The sequence below is a fragment of the Salmo trutta genome, chromosome 30, assembly GCF_901001165.1.
Source record: "Salmo trutta chromosome 30, fSalTru1.1, whole genome shotgun sequence".
In the NCBI taxonomy this organism is placed as follows: Eukaryota; Metazoa; Chordata; class Actinopteri; order Salmoniformes; family Salmonidae; genus Salmo; species Salmo trutta.
This window is the reverse complement of record NC_042986.1, coordinates 26489876-26514563: the sequence shown is the minus strand read 5'-3', so window position 1 is coordinate 26514563 and position 24688 is coordinate 26489876. Positions and strand designations below refer to the sequence as shown.

General features: G+C 44.8%; 1 protein-coding gene across 1 annotated transcript in view; it reads right to left on the bottom strand.

Moving 5' to 3' along the window:
* LOC115168377 (cadherin-4-like) overlaps positions 1 to 24688 on the bottom strand; it is a 559301-nt gene that overhangs the window by 149825 nt on the left and 384788 nt on the right. The window contains exon 4 of the mRNA XM_029723578.1: positions 5425 to 5645. Coding sequence (XP_029579438.1) covers positions 5425 to 5645 — 221 coding nt within the window. The remainder of the gene's footprint in view (positions 1 to 5424; positions 5646 to 24688) is intronic.

Below are 24688 nucleotides of genomic sequence, written 5' to 3'. Positions count from 1 at the left end.
TTATGTTTAATAAAAATTTGTTTATGCAAACGGCTGTGCATCTACCAGGGCCAAGATATCTTGAGGCATCCCACAGGGTTCGATATTTGGACCTTTGTTATTCCTAATCTATAGCAATGACCTTGCTGCTGTGTCTTCTACCATACTTCACATTCTCTTTGCTGATGACACCAATTTGATTTTACAATAACTTTGATTCACTAATTAATGAAGACAACTCAGGCATGGCAGAATTTTCTGAATTGTTCCAGATAAACAAAAAATCTTTAAATGTTAAAAATCCAACTTTACTGTATTCACTAGTAAGAATAAGAAATATTGTACAATTCCATTTATTCAATTTGTCTGCAGCAAAGTGATGGAATCTATTGGTATCATCAGAAAGATTAGTGGTTTTGTTCATCAGGCTTGCTTCCTAACTCTATACTATAGCTTCATTTACTCATATACCATTTACTGTAATATTGTCTGGGCCAGTACATATCCCTCCTACCTACACAAATTACTCATCATACAAAATACATTTACAAGACTAGCCACCTCTAATTACCGGGCTCCATCTGCACCTTTGTTTAAGAAACTCACTATTAAGACAACGAGGTGACATAGCATATCTGATACAACTGATTGTTCACCCTCCCTCCCATGGAGTTAGGAGGAGTGACAGACACAAGTAATTCCAGCCCACACACACACTGACTGAGTATCTCTCTCTCAGATCCCAACTGCTGATTCATGTTTGGACATATAAATACTGTAAATCTACCAAAGAAAGGTCTGTTAATTGCTCAATTGAATATATGCAGTTTAAGGAACAAAATTCATAAAATATACTGTCTAGTGCAGTCAAACAATATTCATGTATTGGCAAAATCTCACTTGGACTCTTCTTTTGAGGATGCTGAGGTCTCTATACATGGATATCATTTGTTCAGGAGGGACAGAAATAGATATGGTGGTGGAGTTGCAGTTTAAATTCAGAACAATATTCCAGCAAAACAACGTAAGGACTTAATGGGGTGGCAGGTAACCTAGTGGTTAGAGAGTTGGACTAGTAACTGAAAGGTTGCAAGATTGAATCCCTGAGCTGACAAGGTAAAAATCTGTTGTTCTGCCCCTGAACAAGGCAGTTAACCCACTGTTCCTAGGCCGTCATTGAAATAAGAATTTGTTCTTAACTGACTTGCCTAGTTAAATAAATGTTGAATGGATTAGAGGCGCTATAGGTGCATTTACACATTTTACACCTATACTAGTTGGTTGCTGCTATAGGCCACCTAGTGCTGATGTGAAATACAGTTGAAGTGGGAAGTTTACATACACCTTAGCCAAATACATTTAAACTCAGTTTTTCACAATTCCTGACATTTAATCCTAGTAAAAATTCCCTGTCTTAGGTCAGTTAGGATCACCATTTTATTTTAAGAATGTGAAATGTCACAATAATAGTAGAGGGAATGACTTATTTCAGCTTTTACTTCTTTCATCACATTCCCAGTGGGTCAGAAGTTTACATACACTCATTTAGTATTTGGTAGCAATGCCTTTAAATTCTTTATCTTGGGTCAAACATTTCGGGTAACCTTCCACAAGCTTCCCACAATAAGTTGGGTGAATTTTGGCCCATTCCTCCTGACAGAGCTGGAGTAACTGAGTCAGGTTTGTGCCTCAGGACTACCTGGCATGATGACTCCTTGCTGTCCCCAGTCCACCTGGCCATGCTGCTGCTCCAGTTTCAACTGTTCTGCCTGCGGCTACGGAACCCTGACCTGTTCACCGGACGTGCTTGTTGCACCCTCGACAATTACTATGATTATTATTATTTGACCATGCTGGTCATTTACGAACATTTTAACATCTTGACCATGTTCTGTTATAATATCCACCCGGCACAGCCAGAAGAGGACTGGCCACCCCTCATAGCCTGGTTCCTCTCTAGGTTTCTTCCTAGGTTTTTGGCCTTTCTCAGGAGTTTTTCCTAGGGAGTTTTTTCCAGCCACCGTGCTTCTTTCACATGCATTGCTTGCTGTTTGGGGTTTTAGGCTGGGTTTCTGTACAGCACTTTGAGATTTCAGCTGATGTACGAAGGGCTATATAAATAAATTTGATTTGATTTGATTTGATTTGTGGGCCTCCTTGCTTGCACACACTTTTTCAGTTCTTTCCACACATTTTCTATGGGATTGAGGTCAGGGCATTGTGATGGCCACTCCAATTCCTTGACTTTGTTGTCCTTAAGCCACAACTTTGGAAATATGTTTGGGTCATTGTCCATTTGGAAGACCCATTTGCGACCAAGCTTTAACTTCCTGACTGATGTCTTGAGATGTTGCTTCAATATAGCCACATCATTTTCCTGCCTCATGATGCCATCTATTTTGTGAAATGCACCAGTCCCTCCTGCAGCAAAGCACCCCCACAACATGATGCTGCCACCCCTGTGCTTCATGGTTGGGATGGTGTTCTTTGGCTTGTAAGCCTCCCCCTTTTTCCTACAAACATAACGATGGTCATTATGGCCAAACAGCTCTATTTTTGTTTCATCAGACCAGAGGACATTTCTCCAAAAAGTACGATCTTTGTCCCCATGTGCAGTTGCAAACTGTAGTCTGTCTTTTTTATGGCGGTTTTTGAGCAGTGGCTTCTTCCTTGCTGAGGGCCTTTCGGGTTATGTCGATATAGGACTAGTTTTACTCTGGATATAGATACTTTTGTACCTGTTTCCTCTAGCATCTTCACAAGGTCCTTTGCTGTTGTTCTGGGATTGATGTGCACTTTTCACACCAAAGTACCTTCATCTCTAGGAGACAGAACGCGTCTCCTTCCTGAGCGGTATGACGGCTGCGTGGTCCCATGGTGTTTATACTTGCGTACTATTGTTTGTACAGATGAACGTGGTACCTTCAGGCGTTTGGAAATTGCTCCCAAGGATGAACCAGACTTGTGGAGGTCTACAGTTTTTATTCTGAGGTCTTGGCTGATTTCTTTTGATTTTCCCATGATGTCAAGCAAAGAGGCACTGAGTTTGAAGGTAGGCCTTGAAATACATCCACAGATACACCTCCAATTTACTCAAATGATGTTAATTATCCTATCAGAAGCTTCTAAAGCCATGACATCATTTTCTGGAATTTTCCAAACTGTTTAAAGGCACAGTCAACTTCTGACCCACTGGAATTGTGATACAGTGAATTATAAGTGAAATAATCTGTTATTATACAATTGTTGGAAAAATTACTTGTGTCATGCACAAAGTAGATGTCCTAAGCGACTTGCCAAAACTATAGATAGTTAACAAGAAATTTGTGGAGTGGTTGAAAAACGAGTTTTTATGACTGCAACCTAAGTGTATGTAAACTTCCGACTTCAACTGTATGTAAATAAGCTATTTCTGTTTTTTTACATTTTATACATTTGAACATTTCTAAAATTCTATTTTCACTTTGTCATCATGGGGTATTGTGTCTAGATTGATGAGGAAAAAAATATATTTAATACATTTTAGAATAAGGCTGTAACATAACAAAATGTGGGAAGAGGGAAGGGGTCTGAATACTTTATGAATATCCTAACCCTTAAAAAAAAGGGTTCCAAAAGGGTTCTAAAAGGGTTCCTCAGCTGTTCCTATAGGATAACATTTTTTGGCTCCAGGCAGAACCCCGTTCTAGGTAAAACCCTTTTGGCGTCAATGTAGAACCCTCTGTGGAAACACATACACACACTGGACAGACAGGCACAAATGCAAACAAAAACACACTATACACAATACCCATTATTTCAGTCTTAACATTTCAGTCTTAACATTTCAGTATCACACATGTCCCTTGACCCAGGAACACACATCCCTGACACCCAACAGATTCTTCCCTGAGGAGACTAAATCCCACAAGTCACTGCACATCTCCTGTCTGTGTTCCCCTGGCTCTATTTTAACAAACCTAACACAATGATCAATCCAATTGCTGGTAGTAGCGCTATAGGTTTCGGGGGGGTGTCAGAAATATTTTTGCTATTTTCACAACCACAATTATTGGCACTGTTGCTGGAATTGGCACGAAAGGGCTGGGTTTTGATGCATACACACCTTGTGGGTGTGCCGAGGATTGGCTGCTTGCTGGCCAACGTGCTCCATGGCTAAATATGTGGTTGCTTCAAGTTGTTTACACTACCGGTCAGAAGTTTTAGAACACCTACTCATTCAACGGTTTTTCTTTATTTTTACTATTGTCTACATTGTAGAATAATAGTGAAGACATCAAAACTATGAAATAACACACATGGAATCATGTAGTAACCAAAAAAGTGTTAAACAAATCAAAATCAAAATGTTATATTTGAGATTCTTCAAATAGCCACCCTTTGCCTTAATGGCAGTTTTGCACATGCATGGCATTCTCTCAACCAGCTTAACGTGGAATGCTTTTCCAACGGTCTTGAAGGAGTTCCCACATATGCTGAGCACTTGTTGGCTGCTTTTCCATCACTCTGCGGTCCAACTCATCCCAAACCATCTCAATTGGGTTGAGGTCGGGTGATTGTAGAGGCCAGGTCACCTGATGCAGCACTCCATCACTCTCCTTCTTGGTCAAATAGCCCTTACACAGCCTGGAGGTGTGTTGGGTCATTGTCCTGTTGAAAAACAACTGATAGTCCCACTAAGCGCAAACCAGATGGGATGGCGTATCGCTGCTGAATGCTGTGGTAGCAATGCTGGTTAAGTGTGCCTTGAATTCTAAATAAATCATTGACAGTGTCATCAGCAAAGCACCATCACACCACCTCCTCCATGCTTCACGGTGGGAACAATAGATGCAGAGATCATCCGTTCCCAAAGAGACGGCAGTTGGAACCAAAAATCGCAAATTTGGACACATCAGACCAAAGGATAGATTTCCACCGGTCTAATGTCCATTTCTCGTGTTTCTTGGCCCAAGCAAGTCTCTTCTTATTATTGGTGTCCCTTAGTAGTGGTTTCTTTGCAGCAATTCGACCTTGAAGGCCTGATTCACACAGTCTCCTCTGAACAGTTGCTGTTGAGATGTGTCTGTTACTAGAACTCTGTGAAGCATTTATTTGGGCTGCAATTTCTGAGGCTGGTAATTCTAATAAACTTATCCTCTGCAGCAGAGGTAACTCCGGGTCTTCCTTTCCTGTGGCGGTCCTCATGAGAGCCAGTTTCATCATAGCACTTGATGTTTTTTTCTTGTTTTTTATGGACTGTCATTTGTCTTACTTTTTTTTTTTTTATTTGATTAACACTTTTTTGGTTACTACAGGATTCCATATGTTATTTCATAGTTTTGATGTCTTCATTCTTTTTCTACAATGTAGAAAATAGTAAAAATAAAGAAAAACCTTGGAGTGAGTAGGCGTGTCCAACTTTTGACTGGCACTGTATATCTATGAACAGAGTGATTCTCATACCTGATTGCCTGGCGGTGAGGGAGTGGGTTGCCCCATCAGGGCCAGTTTGACCGTGGTCTCCCACACGTGTGGACCGCTGGCAGTGACCGTGAACTGGACCGGTGCGGTCAGGCTGGTCACCTCTCTCTGGGTGTAGATGGACCCGTCAGCGCCAATGCTGAACCTGGGGTCACTGCTCTGAAAGACCACCCCCTCATTCGCCATACAGTCATCAAAACTCACTGGAGAGAGAGAGAGAGAGAGAGAGAGAGAGTGAGAGAGTGAGAGAGGAGAGAGAGAGAGAGAGAGAGAGAGGGGAGAGAGAGGGGGAGAGAGAGAGAGAGAGGGGGAGAGGATGGAGAGAGAGGAGAGAGGAGAGAGAGAGGGGGAGAGAGAGAGGGAGGAGAGAGAGAGAGAGGGGGAGAGAGAGAGGGGGAGAGAGAGCGAGGGAGAGAGAGAGAGAGAGAGAGAGAGAGAGAGAGAGGGGGAGAGGAGGAGAGATAAGTAATTAATGCATAGCTTTGACTGGAACATATTCTTAATACTACTAATGCATGGTCCGCATTATCATATGTGAGTGATTATTCATTCATGGTCGTGGATACCATGCTTATTCAATAATAAGGTTATGAATACAGCAGTGTGATATTTTGCACTGAGCTGTTTGATGTTGTCTCCCCTCCCCTCCATACATCCTCATCTCTCCCCCCTGCCTGCCTGTCTTTCTGTGGACTTAACCTAGACATTATGTTTGGAGAAATAGCAATGATAATGACACAACTTTACTAAAGGAACAGGGTAGAAATAGAGGAGAGAATGAGTTGTGCTTCACGTTAACATCTCAACCTCTCTGTTGGAGAGTGAAGAATAGGTTTATATACTGTACAGCACATACAGACTTACTGTATAGATTAGAATGCATAATATTTGGTCAAAACACAAAAGCTCTGATACAAGTATGACAATGGACAGTGTAAGACCTTGGACGCTTGGCCACAAATTAACACACAAACCTGGATACAGCCCTTAGCTGGATACAGCCCTTGGTATATTGGCCATATACCGCAAACACAGTGGTGCCTTACTGAAATTATAAACTGGTTACCAATGTAATTAGAGCTGTAAAAATAAATGTTTTGTCATACCCGTGGTATACGGTCTGATACATTCAGGGCTCGAACCACCCAGTTACTCCACAAAACACAATGTAGACATCAATCAGCATTCAGAGTTCGAACCACCCAGTTTATAATATATATCAAATACATATTATAGCCTACTACACAATATATTATAACCTACTATACAATATATAATAGCCTACTATACAATATATAATAGCCTAATATTCAATACATTATATAATATATAATAGCCTAATATTCAATATATTATACAATATATTATAACCTACTTTTCAATATATTATAACCTACTATACAATATATTATAACCTACTATACAATATATAATAGCCTACTATACAATATATAATAGCCTAATATTCAATATATTATACAATATATAATAGCCTAATATTCAATATATTATACCATATATTATAACCTACTTTTCAATATATTATAACCTACTATACAATATATTATAACCCAGTATACAATATATTATAACCTACTATACAATATAGTATAACCTAGTATACCATATATTGTAACCTACTATACAATATATAATAGCCTACTATACAATATATTATAACCTACAATCAGAACACAGACATACTGTACATGTAAAGACCAAGATACAAATATGCCAATGGAATGAACATTGGTCTGTAAGGTCTTGTACACTGGCCATGGAAACAAGGCAAATAAACCCTCCACACTCATTCTATTCATAACAAATACAATATTCAGAGAATGCGATACGAAATGAGTCCAGTTTAGATTTATGTTAATGATAAGTATTATTTATATTCAATACAGTCTTCTTTTAATTCCCTGGGAAATAACCTCTAGATGCTCCGAGAGAGAGAGAGAGAGAGAGAGAGAGAGAGAGAGAGAGAGAGAGATAGAGAGAGAGAGAGTCAATGTGCAGCAGGTGGGACGGAGTCAGGCGCAGGACATCGAGAATGAGTAATAAAGGTCTTTACTTTAAAACAACAAAATATTCCACGCAGGGAAACTAACTCAGCTCACAAATAAGCGCGACAGCTTAACACAGAACAAACATGCACAAAACCAATGGGGAAACCAGAGGGTTAAATATGGAACAATAATTATGAAATGGAAATCAGGTGTGTACAATGAAGACAAAACAAATGGAAAAAGAAAACGTGGATCGGTGGCAACTAGAAAACCGGTGACGACGACCGCCGCCCGAACAAGAAGAGGGACCAACTTCGGCGGAAGTCGTAACAGAGAGAGAGAGTGTGAGAGTGTGTCTATATCCAGTTTCACTAATTGCACACAATCATTAAAAAGAGGCAGTGGAACAGCTTATTAGACAGAAGCAGAGATTGAATCAAACTCGAAGCCCAACTATGAGTCTGAACCTCCTGAGTCCACAGCTGACTGAACACACTATTGACTCCAACCACAGCCTAATATGCAGCAAATTAGCATGAAATTGAGAAAATGTCCTTATCCTTCACCTCCCTGAAAAACTAAACAATTGAGGGAGGAGGGAGGAGGGGACGAGATTCAGTTACTCCACATAACACAATGTAGACATCAAATCAAAGAAGAATGCCTCGTCATAAAGACAACATATTGTCTTGCAAATTAATTTGTTATTATCTTTATGGGTTCTATTATGGGCTCATTATTCGGTGTCCAAACACTTTCCCACCAGCTACAGACCCCTGGAAGAACCAGACTGTTGTTCTCTGTCTTCGGCCCACCACCAACACATCCAAGCCTCCACACCCATCTCCAAGCCCAGGGACCAGGGCAGTCAACTTACACTGAGTGTACAAAACATCAGGAACATCTTCCTAATATTGAGTTGTACCACCTGCCCCCTTCCTCTTTTGCACTCAGAACAGCCTCAATTTTTCAGGGCATGGACTCTACAAGGCATCTAATGCGTTCCACAGGGATGCTGGCCCATGTTGACTCCAATGCTTCCCACAGTTGTCAAGTTGGCTGGATGTCCTTTGGGTGGTGGACAATTCTTGATACAAACGGGAAACTGTTGAGAGTGAAAAACCCAGCAGCATTGCAGTTCTTGACACAAACCGGTGCGCCTGTTACCAACTACCATACCCTGTTCAAAGGCACCCTCTGAATGGCACACAATGGCACACAATAAGGGATCATAGCTTTCACCAGGATTCATCTGGTCAGTCTATAATGGAAAGAGTAGATTTTCTTAATGTTTTGTACACTCAGAGTATGTCTCGCTCTGTCTCTCTACCTCCCTCTTTTCTCTCTCCCTGTTCCCTCTCGCACTCCCTTCCCTCCTTCCCAGGGATTACAGTGTCTAGACAGCATCCTGAGAGAGAAACCTTGGGCTGAAGGATGTAACTCACCAGTCTGTTCACTCACCAGATTTCCATCCCACAGCCACCTCCACCATTACAACAACTGAACCAGGGCTCCATGTGCAGTACAGTATAAACTATATTTTAGTACTAATGCTGTTCCCTCTCCCTCCTCTGGGCCCAGTGGTTGTGATGTATATGTTCTAACATCATTAACCCTCTCTCTGAAACTGAGCCCAGACAAAATATGACTCAGACTCAGGTGTTGTCTAAGGACAGGCACCCCAGTCTAGACTGTGGTGTAAGGGGAACTGAAGAGGTTACTGTAAATTACTAAGAGAGAAAGGAAAAAACAGTAGTAGCCCTGTGCTTTGTGATACAACAGAGTCCTGAGTCCTGTGTCTCTGTCCACCATAAAAATCAGTATATCTCAACACATTCAACACTCTCTCTTTCACTGTATTTTTACTTATTTGCCTCTCTCTCGCTGCCCTCTCCCTCTCTCCCTGCCCTCTCTCTTCCCCTTTCTCTCAGTTCTCTATCTCTCTCTACCCTCCCTATCTCTCTCTCTTCTCTGATCTCTCTCTTTCTTCTATGTCTGTTTTCTATTCAGCATCTCTCCACTCTGGCAGAGAGTAGTTTTTGGACAAACAAACACTACAGTTGGCAAACAACGCTGATACGGTTTGGAAAGCTGCCTGATTATATTAGTAAAGAGGAAGTCATATTCAAATTCAAAAATGTTTTATTGCAATGACAAGTGCCCATGTATCGATGCAACAGTCAAATATGTGCATATAAAGAGCAGCAGGTGGTCTCTCCCTCTCTCTCTCTCTCTTTTTCTCTCTCTTTTTTCTCTCTCTCTCCATCTATCTTCCTCTCTCTCTCTATCCCCCTTTCTTTCTCTCCATCTCTCTATCTCTCTCTGGGCACAGAGCCAGTGGTGCAGTAGTATTGCAGTTGTGGTTGGCAGTCTTATACAGAAGAACCACAGAGAAAGGGAGGGAGAGCTTAGCAATCTGATAGACTTGCATGTGTGTGTGTGTTTGAGTGTAGGGGGGTCATTCCAGCTCTTTGGTGGACTGCATGGGGACTTAACTCAGACATGTTAATAGGCAGGTGTGTATAAAGCCTTTACCTGGTATACCTGCTCACCTTCACAGACCTTATATCCACCCTAATACATTCCCTGTGTTCCAATGCCAGATGCCTAAAAAACTAAGGAAAGAGGAAACTCTCTTTCCCTTCTTATCTACAATCTCCCTTCCGGCATTCTGGAGAGGCATGTGGAGGACCATCTCTGAACTGGCTGATTACACTTCGGTTGTACCTCTGTCATGGGCTTTGTTATATTTTAGAGTTGTTTTTGCATTGGGTTTACACAGTGCATCTCTGTGTGTTCCTAAAGTCACAACATGGCCAAAGGAGAACTTTATGGGAAGCTGTCTGCTGGATGTGTCAAAACCAGCTGAACAAGCACCACTGCTGCCTGCCAATATCTCCTTCTTTTTTTTCTCTGTGTGGAGCCCTTTGCCTTTCTCTCTCTCCATCCCCAATGGAGGAAACCTCATTTGTTCCTTTGTCTCTCTCTCTTCAGTTGTATCTCTATGAGTGACAGAGGTAGAGTGTGTCAGTATGTGTGTGTGCCTGCGTCCGTGTGTGTGTTTGTGCGTGTGTTTGCCAGATTGTCTGTCTGTCGCGTTGTGACAAAAGCTAAACAAAATGATTCTGCGACAACAACCAAAACAATCTACATGAGTGATAGGCCAAGTATCCAATTGGAATACCCAGAGGTACCTAGAGGCACCTATTGTTGGAACAAGCAGAAATAAAAGAACACTGCAGCTCCAGTTCTTTGTCAGCAGCCCCCGACACACAGTGCACCACACACACACACACACACACACACACACACACACACACACACACACACACACACACACACACACACTTATACAAAACTCCAAAGAGTGTCACTTCTTAACGGTTATGTCGGGTCGATAGCAGAATGAGAGAGATTATAAAAATCTGCCCACAACAGCGGCACTGAAGCCCAATGGTCCACTTCACTGCTGCACATAAACAAGCCCTCTAAAGCTGGACGGTGCTCTGCATTGATCGGACAAAAAAGACCCAACTCCCACAGTGCCAAAGCAGCTAGCGCTCAATCGCTAAAACCGCTAACCCAGAAGGCAGTCACTCAGAGCAGTCACGGCAATAAACTGCTATGGCTACAGCTATGCTGCAAATGTTCCATCCCCAGGGTTGAATCTATTTTATTCCTCCTCCAACAATATTCCTTTGGAGAGAAAAAAAGGAGAACGTTGGGAAAGGTTTAAGGGGGTTGCTTCAGTGGACATGCAGGCAGGTCAGAATAATGTGTGAAGGAACCTGGGGACCTCTCTCTCTCTCTCTCTCTCTCTCTCTCTCTCTCTCTCTCTCTCTCTCTCTCTCGGCATGGGAAACATATGTTTACATTCCCAAAGCAAGTGAAATAGATAATAAACAAAAGTGAAATAAACAAAAAATGAACAGTAAACATTACGCTCACAAAAGTTCATAAGGAATAGAGACATTTCAAGTGTAATGTTATGGCTATATACAGTGTTGCAATGATGTGCAAATAGTGAAAGTACAAAAGGGAAAATAAATAAACATAAATGTGGGTTGTATTTACAATGGTGTTTGTTCTTCGCTGGTTGCCCTTTTCTTGTGACAACAGGTCACAAATCTTGCTGCTGTGACGGCACACTGTGGTATTTCCCACAGTAGATATGGGAGTTTATCAAAATTTGATTTGTTTTCAAATTCTTTGTGGGTCTGCGTAATCTGAGGGAAATGAGTGTCTAATATGCTCATAAATTTGGCAGAAGGTCAGGAAGTGCAGCTCAGTTTCCACCTCATTTTGTTGGCAGTGTACACATAGCCTGTCTTCTCTTGATAGCCAGGTCTACCTACGGCGGCCTCTCTCAATAGCAAGGCCGTGCTCACTGAGTCTGTACAAAGCTTTCTTTAATTTTGGGTCAGTCACAGTGGTCAGGTATTCTGCCACTGTGTACTCTCTGTTTAGGTCCAAATAGCATTCTAGTTTGCTCAGTTTTTTTTGATAATTCTTTACAATGTGTCAAGTAAATAGTTTTTTGTTTTCTCATGATTTGGTTGGGTATAATTGTGTTGCTGTTTGTTGTTGTGTTTGTGAAAAGAGCACCAGGACCAGCTTGCTTGGTGGACTCTTCTCCAGGTTCATCTCTGTAGGTGATGGATTTGTTATGGAAGGTTTGGGAATCACTTCCTTTTAGGAGGCTGCAGAATTTAACGTCTCTTTTCTGGATTTTGATAATTAGCGGGTATCGGCCCAATTCTGCTCCGCATGCATTATTTGGTGTACAATGACGATATTTTTGCAGAAATCTGCATGCAGTCTCAATTTGGTGTTTGTCCCATTTTGTGCTCTATGGCAACGGTGTCCAGATGGAATTTGTATTTGTGGTCCTGGCAACTGGATCTTTTTTGGAACACCATTATGTTTGTCTTACTGAGATTTACTGTCAGGGCCCAGGTCTGACAGAATTTGTGCAGAAGATCTAGGTGCTGCTGTAGGCCCTCCTTGGTTGGGGACAGAAGCACCACATCATCAGCAAACAGTAGATATTTGACTTGAGATTCTAGTAGGGTGAGGCCGGGTACAGGAGACTGTTCTAGTGCCCTCGCCAATTTGTTGATTTACAGTGCATTCGGAAAGTATTCAGATCCCTTGACTTATTCCACCTTTTGTTACGTTACAGCCTTATTCTAAAATGTATTCAATTATTTGTTCTCATCAATCTACACACAATACCCCATAATGACAAAGTGATAACATGTTTTTAGAAATATTTGCAAATGTATAAAAAAACTCAAACTGAAATACCTTATTTACATAAGTATTCAGACCCTTTGCTATGAGACTCGAAATTGTAATGTAGCAAATGTAACAAAACGTGGAAAAAGTCAAGGGGTCTGAATACTTACCGAATGCACCGCATACTGTATGTTGAAGGGTGTGGGTCCCTGTCAAGCTGCATCCCTATCTCACCCACATGTGGAAATAAATGTGTGTGTTTGCCAATTTCAACCGCACACTTGCTGTTTGTGTATGTGGATTTTATAATATCGGATGTTTTTCCCCCAACACCGCTTTCCATCAATTTGTATAGCAGACCCTCATGCCAAATTGAGTCAAAATCTTTTTGGAAATCAACAAAGCATGAGAAGACTTTGCCTTTGTTTTGGTTTGTTTGTTTGTCAATTAGGGTGTGCAGGGAGAATGTTGTACGGTAATTTGGTTAAAAAAAAACAATCTGACATTTGCTCAGTACATTGTTTTCACTGAGGAAATGTACGAGTCTCTGTTAATGATAATGCAGAGGACTTTCTTAAGGTTGCTGTTGACGCAAATCCCACAGTAGTTATTGGGGTCAAATTTTTCGACATTTTTGTGGATTGGGGTGATCAGTCCTTGGTCCCAAATATTGGGGATGATGCCAGAGCTGAGGATGATGTTCAACAGTTTAAGTATATCCAGTTGGAATTTGTGGTCTGTATATTTTATAATTTCATTTAGGATACCATCAACACCACAGACCTTTTTGTGTTGAAGGGTTTGTATTTTGTCCTGTAGTTCGTTCAATGTAATTGGAGAATCGAGTGAATACTGGTAGTCTTTAATAGTTGATTCTAAGATTTGTATTTGATCATGTATATGTTTTTGCTGTTTGTTCTTTGTTATAGAGCCAAAAAGGTTTGTCCATACATTTCCATTTTGGATAAATAACTCTTTGTGTTGTTGTTTGTTTAGAGTGTTCCAATTTCTCAGAAGTGGTTAGATTCTATGGATTCTTCAATGACATTGAGCTGATTTGTGACGTGTTGTTCCTTATTTTTTCGTAGTGTATTTCTGTATTGTTTTAGTGATTCACCATAGTGAAGGCGTAGGCTCAGGTTTTCTGGGTCTCTATGTTTTTGGTGGGACAGGTTTCTCAATTCCTTTCTTAGGTTTTTGCATTCTTCATCAAACCATTTGTCATTGTTGTTAATTTTCTTAGGTTGTCTGCTTAATATTTAAAGATTTGATAGGGAAGCTGAGAGGTCAAATATACTGTTTTGGTTTTCTACTGCCAAGTTTACACTTTCACTATTACAGTGAAAAGTTTTGTCCAGAAAATTGTCTAGAAGGCATGGAATTTGTTGTTACCTAATTGTTTTTGGAAGGTTTCTACATTACTTTCCTTCCATCTATGGCATTTGTTAATATTATACAGCTCTTTAGGCTTTGATGCCTCATGATTAAGTATTGCTCTGTTCAAGTAGACTGATATTTTGCTGTGATCTGATAGGGTTGTGAGTAGGCTGACTGTGAACGCTCTGGGAGACTCTTGGTTGAGGTCAGTGATAAAGTAATCTACAGTACTACTGCCAAGGGATGAGCTGTAGGTGTACCTACTCTAAGAGTCCCCTAAAAGCCTACCATTGACTATATGCAGACCAGTATGCGACAGAGCTGCAGGATTTGTGACCCGTTTTTGTTGGTTGTTTTGTGATAGTTGTGCCTAGGGGGGCATATTTGGGAGGGAATTCTGTCACCTTGAGGTAGGTGTTTTTTGACCTACAGGTCGGTGTTGTGCTAAGAGTGTCAGGTTCTTGTCCAGTTCTGGAATTTAGGTTGACACGGACTAGTACATGTCCCTGGGCCTGGAAATGGTTGATCTCCCCCTCTAGGATGGAGAAGCTGTCATCATTAAAATATGGGGATTATATTGGGGGGATATAGATAGCACACATTAGGACATTTTTCTCTGTTGAGATAATTTCCTTATTAATTTCTAACCAGATGTAAAATGTTCCTGTTTTGACTCATTTAATAGAGGGGGTTAGGTCTGCTCTATACCAAATGGTGGATGGGACTACCATCTCTCTGTAACCTAGAGGGCAACCAGTGGGTCCACCTCCTCTATACCATGTTACTTGCAGGATCACAAAGTCTGTATTTCTGATTTTTCTTTAGGCCAAAGGCAGATGACCTCAGGCCTTGGATAGTCCAGGATGAGATAGTAAAGGCTTTGTGTTCCATAAAGTGTCCAATGTTATTAGTTGTGTGGTTTGGCCTCAGACCCTTAAGTGTGAGTAGAGCCCGCTGAGCATCTGGTACATGCCATTGGCTTGGGCTAGTGTAAGAGTGGGGATTGGGCCTGTTTACCTGCTCACGGCCTGAGCTTAAGTGTGAATTTCACGCTGAGGCCCTCTTTGCAGGAGAGGGGGCATGGGGTGGGCAGGAGGGGCATAGGTCTTATCTGATGGGGCCTATATGGTGTGTGGGCATGGTTGGTTTGGGGGGGTATTGATTGTTTGGGGTGGGGATGTGGCTGGCGGTGTTGTGGTCTGAATGTAGGTCCACTCGGCGTGGGTCCTCTATGTGTAGGTCCGGGGGCCGAGGTCCCGCAAGTCTGGGAGAGTGTCTCGCTGGTCTGGGCGGGGTGTCTGGGTGGGGTTGCTCCTGTGTGAGGTGTTGGGGCTGTGGTTGATGTCCTTTAGGGTCCTGGCGAAGATGGGCACTGCTGCCTTGTATAGGTGGACCTGGTCATAAAGGCTGTTCAAGTCCAGGGTGGAGTGGTTGACCAGGTAAACATTTGGTTTTGATACACAGTCACAGGAAATACTTGCATTTACCTGCTTTATGGAAGCAGGGTGGAAGTATATTCGTGGTAACAGGGTGGAGATAATCCTTGTGCCTTGAGGAAAGTAGAATAAGCTTTTCAATCACACCCTTGAGTGCTGTGGTCACCCTTTCCTGCTGTGCTCTCATGTCGTTAGTGCCTGTGTGTAGTAATATGTGGCTGGGTGACCCTAGTTGGTCCTCAGAAAGAAGGTCTAGGTCGCGCTGTGTTTTTGGACACCAGAGTTTACACATTGTGTATTTGGGAAAAAGTTGTATATATTTCCATAAGGAGTTCAATCTGTGGCTTGTGTGTGTCCTAGTGGGTGTGGGGGGTTGCCAAGAGGGTTATCAGCAGGGCTGACTGGGGTTGGGGGGTGCTAGGAGGGGGTGGGGTCCCCTGGGCTTGGGGTTCTTCATTTATCTGTCCTGCTGTGGTGTCGAGACTTTGGTTAGGATCTGAGTGGGCTGTTCTGCTGGCTACTCTGCGGCGGTGGCCAGCTCTCTAATGGGTTGTTCTCTTTCACACATCATCTTTCTCACCTTCTCCTCCAGCACTTTCACCTTCTCCTCTAGTGCTCTCATCTTCTTCTGCCGCTGGGCCTCCTTCTTCCACTCCTGCTCTTTCTCCTTTTGAAGGTGTCTCACTACAGTCCAGAGTGCAGACAAGTCTCTCTCCCCCTCCAGTTCTCCGAGTCTGGTTGAGGGGGTGTTGTTGTGCAGGACTGTTGTCTGGGTCTGTGTTGACTTTAGTGTATTCACCTGCTGTTCCAGCTCTACTTGCCTTACCTCCAGCTGGGGGAATGTATCCTTCATTTCAGTGAGGGAGTAGAACTCTGTGTTGTTTAAGAATGAGGTCTGGTCTGACTCGCTCGGGGTGGGGGAGTCTTCCTCAAGAGAGAGCTTCTCCTGCTGCGCTCCATCTTTGATTATGTGGAAGTCCAGCTGAAACTGTTTGGGGATGCCCTGTACCAACACTGTTCCAGACTTGTACAGGTTGACATTGGCTGACTCAGAGTCCTCGTTGTCTAGTATCCTGAGTTTCCACCCATCGCTAACACCCCCCCCCTTTCGCTTGACAGAGGGGTAGTGTGTTAATACAGCACTGCGCCATGCCAGTGGATGGTCTGTGTGGAAGATTAAGTTGCTTACGTTACTATTTTTGCAGCAGTCAGCAAAAACTGTCTCTGGATTGTCCATGAGGAGCTTCCTTTTGTACTCTTTGCATGCCTTCTAATTATTTACATCCAAGGGGTACTGTATTGTTATGATCTTTGCCCAGAGCGATGCCATGGAGAGCAGGGGGCCTCAAAGGCCTCTGCATTTGGGTGGGGGAGTCTGTGAAACTCTCCTGCCATTGTTGGGCTCAAGGGCTTTGACACCTTAAAAACTATTACAGACTACAAAGGGAAGCACAGACGAGAGCTGCCCAGTGACACGAACCTACCAGACGAGCTAAATAACTTCTATGTTCGCTTCGAGGCAAGTAACACTGAAACATGCATGAGAGCATCAGCTGTTCCGGACGACTGTGTGATCACGCTCTCCACAGCCGATGTGAGTAAGACCTTTAAAGAGGTCAACATTCACAAGGCCGCAGGGCCAGACGGATTACCAGGATGTGTACTCCGAGCATGCGCTGACCAACTGGCAAGTGTCTTCACTGACATTTTCAACCTCTCCCAGTCTGAGTCTGTAATACCAACATGTTTCAAGCAGACCACCATAGTCCCTGTGCCCAAGAACACCAAGGTAACGTGCCTAAATGACTACCGACCCGTAGCACTCACGTCTGTAGCCATGAAATGCTTTGTAAGGCTGGTCATGGCTCACATCAACACCATTACCCCAGAAACCCTAGACCCACTCTAATTTGCATATGTGAGAATGCTATTCATTGACTACAGCTCAGCATTCAACATCATAGTGCCCTCAAAGCTCATCACTTAGCTAAGGACCCTGGGACTAAACACCTCCCTCTGCAACTGGATCCTGGACTTTCTGAAGGGCTGCCCCCAGGTGGTAAGAGTAGGTAACAAATCAAATCAAATTTATTTATAAAGCCCTTCTTACATCAGCTGATATCTCAAAGTGCTGCACAGAAACCTAGCCTAAAACCCCAAACAGCAAGCAATGCAGGTGTAGAAGCACCTGCACCACATCCGCCACGCTGATCCTCAACACGGGGGCCCCTCAGAGGTACGTGCTCAGTCCCCTCCTGTACTTCTGTTCACTCACGACTTCACGACCAGGCACAACTCCAACACCATCATTACGTTTGCTGATGACACAACAGTGGTAGGCCTGATCACCGACAACGATGAGACAGCCTATAGGGAGGTCAGAGACCTGACCGTGTGGTGCAAGAACAACAACCTATCCCTCAATGTGACCCAGACTAAGGAGATGATTGTGGACTACAGGAAAAGGAGGACCGAGCACGCCCCTATTCTCATCGACTGGGCTGTAGTGGAGCAAACTAACATGGTCCAAGCACACCAAGACAGTCATGAAGAGGGCACGACAAAACCTATTCCCCCCCAGGAGACTGAAAAAAATTTGGCATGGGTCCTCAGATCCTCAAAAGGGTATACAGCTGCACCATCGAGAGCATCCTGATGGGTTGCATCACTGCCTGGTATGGCAACTGCTCGGCCTCCGACCGCAAGGCACTACAGAGGGTAGTGCGTACGGCCCAATACATCACCGGGGCCAAGCTTCCTGCCATCAAATTTTGTTTTGAGCGCAGCAGAAATCATGCTGAATTGACAGCATTGCCAATGTCGAATGTTTAGCATTTTAAGCTTGGATAAGAGAACCTTAAACTGAGAATTGGGACCACACACCCACTCCACTGAACAGCAGACTAGTGATTGCTTTGCTATGCTTGTAGTTAGACACTGATTCCTTCCAAACCACTCATTGTTGAATTTGCGACTTCCAACTTGTTGTATAATGTTGATGTCTAATGCCCTATGAGCACCGATAGGTTTTATCTATAATTTCTCTTCATTATTTAACTTCATATGACAAGGATTAAGATATAACGTGATTTGACATAATTTTATCTGGGAACAATGACCTTGAGCCTTCTAGGATGGGCACTTCTAATGTAACTCTATGGCAGCACCCAAAGGGCTTGAATTTTTTAGCTCTACCCTTAGATTTGGCAGTGACGTACTGTCCCCATGAGTGACAGAACACTGAGCCAATCAGGGCGCAACTAGACAACATTACCAACCCCTGCGCTCCATATTTTTCACTGGCTGCCCCAGCACCACAGAAAGCACTGAGCTAGGCTGAAAAACCTACATTTTGGACATGCCTTACTCAAGAAAGAAAAAAAGAGACCATGTTTGTATGGCGGCTTCATTAACTCCATTATTATAATTTTTTACATTGTTTGCAAACTGATATGTGACATGTATAAGGGGAAGCTGTATAAGGAAATAAGCAAACAGGAAACCACTCACCCAGAGGCGGCGCTCCTAGTGGCCGGAGACTTTAATGCAGGGAAACTAAAATCAGTTCTACCAAATCTCTATCAACATGTTAAATGTGCAACCAGAGGGAAAAAAATTCTAGATCACCTGTACTCCACACACAGAGACGCGTACAAAGCTCTCCCTCGCCCTCCATTTGGTAAATCCGACGACAACTGTATCCTCCTGATTCCAGCTTACAAGCAAAAATTAAAGCAGGAAGCACCAGTGACTCGGTCTATAAAAAAGTGGTCAGATGAAGCAGATGCTAAACTACAGGACTGTTTAGCATCTGGGGAAGCAACACTGAGGAATGCATGAGAGCATCAGCTGTTCCAGATGACTGTGTGATCACGCTCTCCGTAGCCGATGTGAGTAAGACCTTTAAAAAGGTCAACATACACAAGGCTGCGGGGCCAGACGGATTACCAGGACGTGTGCTCCGGGCATGTGCTGACCAACTGGCAGGTGTCTTCACTGACATTTTCAACATGTCCCTGATTGAGTCTGTAATACCAACATGTTTCAAGCAGACCGCCATAGTCCCTGTACCCAAGAACACAAAGGCAACCTGCCTAAATGACTACAGACCCGTAGCACTCACGTCCGTAGCCATGAAGTGCTTTGAAAGGCTGGTAATGGCTCACATCAACACCATTATCCCAGAAACCCTAGACCCTGCTCCAATTTGCATACCACCCAAACAGATCCACAGATGATGCAATCTCTATTGCACTCCACAATGCCCTTTCCCACCTGGACAAAAGGAACACCTATGTGAGAATGCTATTCATTGACTACAGCTCAGTGTTCAACACCATAGTACCCTCAAAGCTCATCACTAAGCTAAGGAACCTGGGACTAAATACCTCCCTCTGCAACTGGATCCTGGACTTCCTGACGGGCCGCCCCCAGGTGGTGAGGGTAGGTAGCATCACATCTGTGTAACTGCTATCGTCGTAATGAGACCAAGGTGCAGCGGAGGATGTGTGTTCATCTTAGAAATTTAATAGAAAAAGAGAACACTTTTCAAAAATAAACCAAAGACGACAGCAAAACAGTCCTGTCAGGAAAAACTCTCAACAGAAAACAATCACCCACAAACCCCAAAGGAAAAACAGGCTGCCTATGTATGACTCCCAATCAGCAACAACGAACTACAGCTGTTCCTGATTGGGAGCCACACACGGCCAACCAAAGAAACAAACCAACATAGAAAAATAAACATAGAACGCCCACCCATGTAACACCCTGGCCTAACCAAAATACAGTACCCCTCCCAAAGGTGCGGACCCGGCCGCAAAACCTGACTCTGAAGGGGAGGGCCCTCCTACGGCGGCGGCTCTGGTGCGGGACATGGACCCCGCTCCACCCTTGGCTTAGCCCACTTAGGTGGCGCCCCTAGCTGCGCCGGAGGACTGGCGGGCGACCCTGGCTGCGCCCGGCTGGCGGGCGACCCTGGCTGCGCCCGGCTGGCGGGCGTCTCTGGCTGCGCCCGGCTGGCGGGTGTCTCTGGCTGCGCCCGGCTGGCGGGCGACCCTGGCTGCGCCCGGCTGGCGGGCGTCCCTGGCTGCGCCCGGCTGGCGGGCGTCCCTGGCTGCGCCCGGCTGGCGGGCGTCTCTGGCTGCGCCCGGCTGGCGGGCGTCTCTGGCTGCCCCCTGCTGGCGGGCGGCTCTGGCGGCTCCGGACAGGCGGCGGCTCTGGCGGCTCCGGACTGGCGGGCGGCTCTGGCGGCTCCGGACTGGCGGGCGGCTCTGGCGGCTCCGGACTGGAGGGCGGCTCTGGCGGCTCCGGACTGGCGGGCGGCTCTGGCCCAGGATTCACCAGGCTGGGGAGACATGCAGGAGGCCTGGCTCTGGGCGCAGGCACAGGACTCACCAAGCTGGGGAGACCCACAGGAGGCCTGGTTCTGGGAGGAGGCACAGGATAAACCAGGCTGGAGCGACCCACTGGAGGCCTGGTCCGAGGAGGAGGCACAGGATAAACCGGGCTGTGGGGGAGCACTGGAGTTCTGGTGCGTAGGCTTGCCACCCAAACTCCAGGCTGAATGCCCACTTTTGCCTGGCACGGGCGGAGCGCAGGCATAGGCCAAACTGAGCCCTCCCAGCGCCCCGGAGACACAGTGCGCAGCGCCGGTGCAGGATAGCCTGGACCGAGACAGCGCACCGGAGACCAGATGCGCTGAGCTGGAACACTCCGACCTGGCTCGATGCCCACTCTTGCATGGCACTTGCGGGGGGCTGGCATGTAGCGCTCCGGGCTATCAACGCGTACTGGGGACACCGTGCGCTTTACCGCATAACGCGGTGCCTGACCAGTACTGCGCTGCCTCCTGTAAGCACGGGGGGTTGGCTCAGGTCTCCAACCTGACTCTGCCACACTCCCCGTGTGCCCCCCCAAAATTGTTTTGGGGGCTGCCTCTCATGCCTGTTGCGCTCCCTTGCCTCATACCAGCGCCTCTCAGCTATCGCTGCCTCGATCTCCCACTGCGGGCGGCGATACTCCCCAGCTTGAGCCTATGGTCCTTTACCGTCCAGTAATTCCTCCCATCTCCACGAGTCCATACTGCCCCTCTCCTGGTGCTTCTCCTTCCTCCGCTGCTTGGTCCGTTTCTTGGTGGGTGATTCTGTAACGGCTATCGTCGTAATGAGACCAAGGTGCAGCGGAGGATGTGTGTTCATCTTAGAAATTTAATAGAAAAAGAGAACACTTTACAGAAATAAACCAAAGACGACAGCAAAACAGTCCTGTCAGGAAAAACTCTCAACAGAAAACAATCACCCACAAACCCCAAAGGAAAAACAGGCTGCCTATGTATGACTCCCAATCAGCAACAACGAACTACAGCTGTTCCTGATTGGGAGCCACACACGGCCAACCAAAGAAACAAATCAACATAGAAAAATAAACATAGGACGCCCACCCATGTAACACCCTGGCCTAACCAAAATAGAGAACAAAAACCCTTCTCTATAGCCAGGGCGTTACAATCTGCCACACTGATCCTCAACACTTGAGCTCCACAGGGGTGCGTGCTCAGTCCCCTCCTGTACTCCCTGTTCACCCACGACTGCATGGCCAGGCACGACTCCAACACCATCATTAAGTTTGCAGATGACACAACAGTGGTAGGCTTGATCACCGACAACGACGAGACAGCCTATAGGGAGGAGGTCAGAGACCTGGCCGGGTGGTGCCAGAATAACAACCTATCCCTCAATGTAACCAAGACTAAGGAGATGATTGTGGACTACAAGAAAAGGAGCACCGAGCACGCCCCCATTCTCATCGACGGGGCTGTAGTGGAGCAGGTTGAGAGCTTCAAGTTCCTTGGTGTCCACATCAACAACAATTTAGAATGGTCCAAACACACCAAGACAGTCGTGAAGAGGGCACGAGAAAGCCTATTCCCTCAGGAAACTAAAAATATTTGGCATGGGTCCTGAGATCCTCAAAAGGTTCTACAGTTGCAACATGGAGAACATCCTGACCGGTTGCATCACTACCTGGTACGGCAATTGCTCGGCCTTCGACCGCAAGGCACTTCAGAGGGTAGTGCGTACGGCCCAGTACATCACTGGGGCTAAGCTGCCTGACATCCAGGACCTCTAGACCAGTCAGTGTCAGAGGAAGGCCCTAAATATTGTCAAAGACCTCAGCCACCCCAGACATAGACTGTTCTCTCTACTACCACATGGCAAGTGGTACTGGAGTGCCAAGTCTAGGACAAAAAGGCTTCTCAACAGTTTTTACCCCCAAGCCATAAGACTCCTGAACAGGTAACCAAATGGTTACCCGGACTATTTGCATTGTGTGCCCCCCCCCAACCCCTCTTTTACACTGCTGCTACTCTCTGTTTATCATATATGCATAGTCACTTTAACTATACATTCATGTACATACTACCTCAATTGGCCCGACCAACCAGTGCTCCCGCACATTGGCTAACCGGGCTATCTGCATTGTGTCCCACCACCCGCCAACCCCTCTTTTTACGCTACTGCTACTCTCTGTTCATCATATATGCATAGTCACTTTAACCATACCTACATGTACATACTACCTCAAAAAGCCTGACTAAACAGTGTCTGTATATAGCCTTGCTACTGTTATTTTCAAATGCCTTTTTACTGTTGTTTTATTTCTTTACTTACACACACACACACACACACCTTTTTTCACACTATTGGTTATAGCCTGTAAGTAAGCATTTCACTGTAAGGTCTACACCTGTTGTATTCGGCGCACAACACCTGTAGTATCCCCCCCCCAAAAAAAAACAAAAACAAAAAAACTGTCCTGAATAATGGGTCGTCTCTGAATACACTACGTTTCAACAACATGATCCAGCCTAAGAAAAGCATTTATACTCCTCTGTAACAGTCTCCCATCAAAATGTTAAATTCCTTCAGTGGCACTAACATATCTAGATAGTCCAGAGGCATGTAGACTATTCCATGCTTCTAGTGCACAAGACAAGAAGGCAGTTTTGCCTAATACTGTAAATCTCCTCAGGACTTTAATTAGCAACCACCTAGCAGACCGGGTATGGTAACTGCTGGTGGTGAAGAAGACCAGACTACAGAGATAGACACAGAGAGAGGAGATGGATGGAGAGAGAGAGAGAGAGAGAGAAAGTATTGGGAGTCCAAAGAGATGGAGAGAGCAGGAGATAGAATGAGTGAGAAATGGAAGGCGAGGAACAGAGGGAGTGAGATGGATAGATTGCAAGAGAGAGAGAGAGAGAGAGAGGGGGGGGTATGGCTGAGGATCAGAGTGACTGTGGGTAGTGTGTAGTGTATAATCAGAGTATTAGACTAGGCTGGCTAAGGACAGGCTGACTGGGCATGGCCATAACTATTGCCACACAACTGCATGCTGTATGTTGGTTCTCTCTGCCATTGTGCGTGTACTGTGTGTGTGCCCGGGTGTGTGCGCGCCTGTGTGTATGCAGTACTTTATGGGATCCTACAGAACTATCACCAGACACAGCACCTACCATGCTGTCTGCCAACACACACACGCTCTCAACCCACCACTTGAATAATGGACCCAGACCAGAAGTCCAACTTTGAACATATTTCTTAACCATGACTGGCTCTTTAGCCCAGTATTTGCCTTCATGAGTATTCACAAAGACAGGCTAACAGCGAGCCAATAGAAGAGCGCTGAACTAGACTATGGTGGAGTGTGTGGCTTTTATATGGAAGGTCTGTAGGGTCTTGTTTAAAATTAAGAAGCTTTACTCTGTTTTTTCGTTCCATTGACAAACTCTACTTCAATCTTGTTCGGGAACAAAGGGAAAATGCCAGCAACACACCACATCAGGTCCATCAGAAGGCTTATATACGTCTTAATATAAAACATAGAAGCATTTTAAAACTAAGAAATCCTCCAGTCTTTCCTGATTTACTAGAATAGTCTACCATACTGGTATTTTCTTCTCTGTTGACTTGTACAGCTGTCACGTGTGCTCCCTCTCCGGCCTCTAGGTCACCAGGCTGCTCGTTATGGCGCACATCTGTCATCATCGTTACGCGCACCTACACGTCATCAGACTCACCTGAACTCCATCACTTCCCTGATTACCTTCCCTATATATGTCACTCCCTTTGGTTCCTTCCCAGGCGTTATTGTTTCAGTTTCCTGTCTGTGCGTTGTTCATGT